The 3,347-nt window shown below is 46.8% G+C and overlaps 1 protein-coding gene across 5 annotated transcripts in view; it reads left to right on the forward strand.

The window, feature by feature from the left end:
* Positions 1-3,196: 3,196 nt before the first annotated feature.
* The window catches only part of CCDC25 (coiled-coil domain containing 25), a 61,697-nt gene continuing 61,546 nt past the window's right edge, over positions 3,197-3,347 (forward strand). For all 5 annotated transcript variants that reach the window (XM_005866642.2, XM_014540075.1, XM_014540074.1 and 2 more), the window contains exon 1: positions 3,197-3,316. In XM_005866642.2, the coding sequence (XP_005866704.1) occupies positions 3,292-3,316 (25 nt within the window). In that variant the 5' untranslated portion in view covers positions 3,197-3,291. The remainder of the gene's footprint in view (positions 3,317-3,347) is intronic.

The following is a 3,347-nucleotide window of genomic DNA, read 5'->3' on the forward strand; positions in this document are numbered from 1 at the left end:
AGTAGCAATTCGAACAGGAAATACAAGCAGGGAAATGACCCTACCAGGAAGTATTTTTTTACCCCATTTCAGGGCACATTCTCTTTTAATTAGCCTGATGAACTCATACCGAGTGTAAACACTTTTCATCTGGACCGCCTTCCTGCCGTTGCCCTCACCCCGCCCCTGCCACTGTTACCAGCAGATGCTGCCCTATGCTTCCATCGCATCGATGCTTCTTTTACATTCCATCTAACACGTCTCCTTGTTGATGTAACTGTTTCTCAATAGCCTGTACACCCACGGACTCGTTTCCCATTTGCATCCGAGTCCAGCAAGACAACGGGGAAAGCATAATCCTCTCCTATTTTACCAGCCGAGGATCCCTGACCAAGCCGCTTGTTCCCTTTTCATTTTATTCTTGTCACCATTTTATTTGTTGTTGTTAATCCCCACCCGAGGATATATTTTTTTATCATTAAAATGAAAGGGAGGTGGGGAGACAGAGAGAAACATCCAAGTGAGAGACACATCGCCTGGCTGCCTCCCCAACACGCCCCCACGGGAGGGCACGAGCCAGCAACCAACGTGCATGCCCTTGACGGGAACAGAACCCGAGACCTGAGCCCGTGCAGCACGCAGGCCGACGCTCTCAACAGTGAGTGAGCAAGCCGGCTAGGGCCGCCAGTTTCCTTTTATAAAACACCCTGACCTTCTAAGGCAGCTGAAAATAAGCAATCATGCAACTTAACTCTCGAGCAGATGGCATGTTGCTCAGCGAAAGTTTCCTCTTGCCCTTCTTTCGGAGCAGGTATATTTTTAAAAATGACACAAGCGTGATTTCAAAGTTAAACAGAAAGACCAGGGCCTCTGGGAACTAATGTCTAGCTGCGGCTTAAGGGAAGACCCCTGTAAGACTGAATGAGGAAAAGAATGCCTTTCGGGGCAAAAAGACAAGAAAACTCCGGCGTAGGGGAAGGCGGAAACCCGGTGACCTGGAAGTGTGGCGAACCGGTTGGTGGCTTCGCTCTCGAGCCGCGACGCGCCAAGCACAGAGGAAAAGTTCTTTGACTCCTTGACATTCAGCCCCACCACGTTCTATAGAATCTCCAGTCCTCCGCGTCCCACCCCAGCCGCAGCCCTCCGCGGCAATTACCTGCACCTCAGGGCTGCCGAGCTCTCCTCAGCCGAGCCAGATGCTCCGCCACTGTATTCAAATTGTCCCGCGCCAGGCAAGGCTGAAGCTGCTGCGTTCTGATTCGCCGCTTCTCGGAGTTTCCAGAAGCTGACTCGGTGATTGGTCGTACTCTAGTTATTGCCCCACCCACCTAAAGGCGGTCTCCAAGATTCTCCCGCCCTTGGGAGGCGAAAGCCTCTCCCCGAAAGCCACCCACAATCCCTTTCGGCCACGCCGGGTCCTACGCCTCAGGACTTGTTTAGGTGCATTCTGGGAATTGTAGTTTTTCCGTAAAATAAAGGCGCCCTTTCAACATCCTTGGTGTTGTTTTTGTGAAGTAGCCTTTTCCTTATTCTCGAGGCACTTATATTTCAAATTTGAAGCCTTAGCGTTAGTTAAATTTTTTTTATTAGTAATACGTTAGGTTTCTAGCAATTTTTTTTTTACTTTTCAGGTTAAATTTAAAAAATTAAATCATGGCACTAATATCTGGTATGTGCCAGACATTCTTGCACGCTTTACGTGTTTTATTTACTCCACATCACAATCTATGAGATATGTATTATCATTCCCATTTTACAGAGGACCTGAAAACAATTACTATTTATAGGATATAACTAGGTTCTTGCTTTGGGGAGCTCAAATGTTCCTAACACAGTCATTAGTTGTTAGCTATTACTTTAATCTTTGTGTTACCAGCTCCTGGTACTGTCTCTGGAACATTTTCAGTTCTAAATAAATTTAACTTAAGAATGAAATAAGAGTAATAGCTTTACCGGAGTAAAATCATTACCAATTTATAGCAGGAAGTGATCTGAGGTTCACAGGTTTGGAATTTGCCCCATCTTACAGGTAACAGTTGGTCAATTTTAAAAAAATATATATTTTTATTGATTTCAGAGAGGAAGGGCCAGAGAGATATAAACATCATTGATGAGAGAGAATCATTGATTGGCAGCCTCCTGCACATCAAGTTGGCAACCCTGGCATGTGCCCTAACTGGGAATCGAACCCGGGACCCTTCAGTCTGCAGGCCAATACTCTATCCACCAAGTCAAACCAACTTGGGAAGTTGGTGGATCTTAAAGGCAGAACAGTCATAGTCCCAATCCAAGAGGCATATTGCCTATGGGGAATATTAACAACTCACTTGAGTGATATATTCTAACCCTTTCCTCCCATGAACGTATTTAACCCTAGAGAAATAATCTATGAATTAGCTGCTCCACTATCTATATCATCTACATTTTGCAGGTGAAGTAAGTGAAGCACAGAATATATCCGAAGGTGTGCCTTACAAGTGGTGGAGCTAGAATGACAATAGTGGAGGAATTTGGGTTCATTCAAAACTTAATGAACTAAGGAAGTGTCAAGTACCGCGATTGGTGGAGTGAACGCCCAGCTGTGAAGAAGGAAACAGTTTCTGCTCCTCTTGGAGCCCACGTGGGGTCCGGGGGTGGGGGTGGGGAAGCAGATAAAACTAATTGATAAGCCTCAGGACTTAACCGACCACTGGATGAAGGCTCTGAAAATAAAGTCAGCTAATGACATTTTTCTTTTAAGATGGTGGCATTTCAAGAAGGTTGGGGGTCGGTAAAAGAGGATACGGGGGGATAAACAGTGATGGAGACTTGACTTGAGATGGTGCGCACACAGTACAATATACAGACGATGTATATTATACATTTATACACCTGAAACCCATATAATTTTATTAACCAGCGTTGCCCCAATACATTCAATTTAAAAGAAGACAGTACAATATACAGATGATGTATATTATACAATTATACACCTGAAACCCATATAATTTTATTAACCAGCGTTGCCCCAATACATTCAATTTAAAAGAAGAAGAAGAAGAAAAATAAAAGATGTCGTTTCCCGCTATATTTCCCAACCACCAGTTGCCCTGGCACCATCCTCTGGGCCCGGAAGCACCCCAGCCCCGCCCAACGCTCTCCTCCGCGCCAGCATCAAAAATGGCGCCCCGAGCCTGCGTTATGACGCGACCCAACGTCCGCCGGAAGTGCGCGCAGAGGCTCCAGGGAACCGGCGGCCTCGGCGTCTGGTATCCGGAGCTTCGAGAACTGGGTGGTGCTGCTCCACGCTGGAGTCGCCGCGCCGCCGCGACCATGGTGTTCTACTTCACCAGCAGCGGTGAGTGGGCGCCGCGAGCTCCGGGGCCCCT

The sequence above is a fragment of the Myotis brandtii genome, unplaced genomic scaffold (assembly GCF_000412655.1).
Source record: "Myotis brandtii unplaced genomic scaffold, ASM41265v1 scaffold236, whole genome shotgun sequence".
Classification (NCBI taxonomy): Eukaryota; Metazoa; Chordata; class Mammalia; order Chiroptera; family Vespertilionidae; genus Myotis; species Myotis brandtii.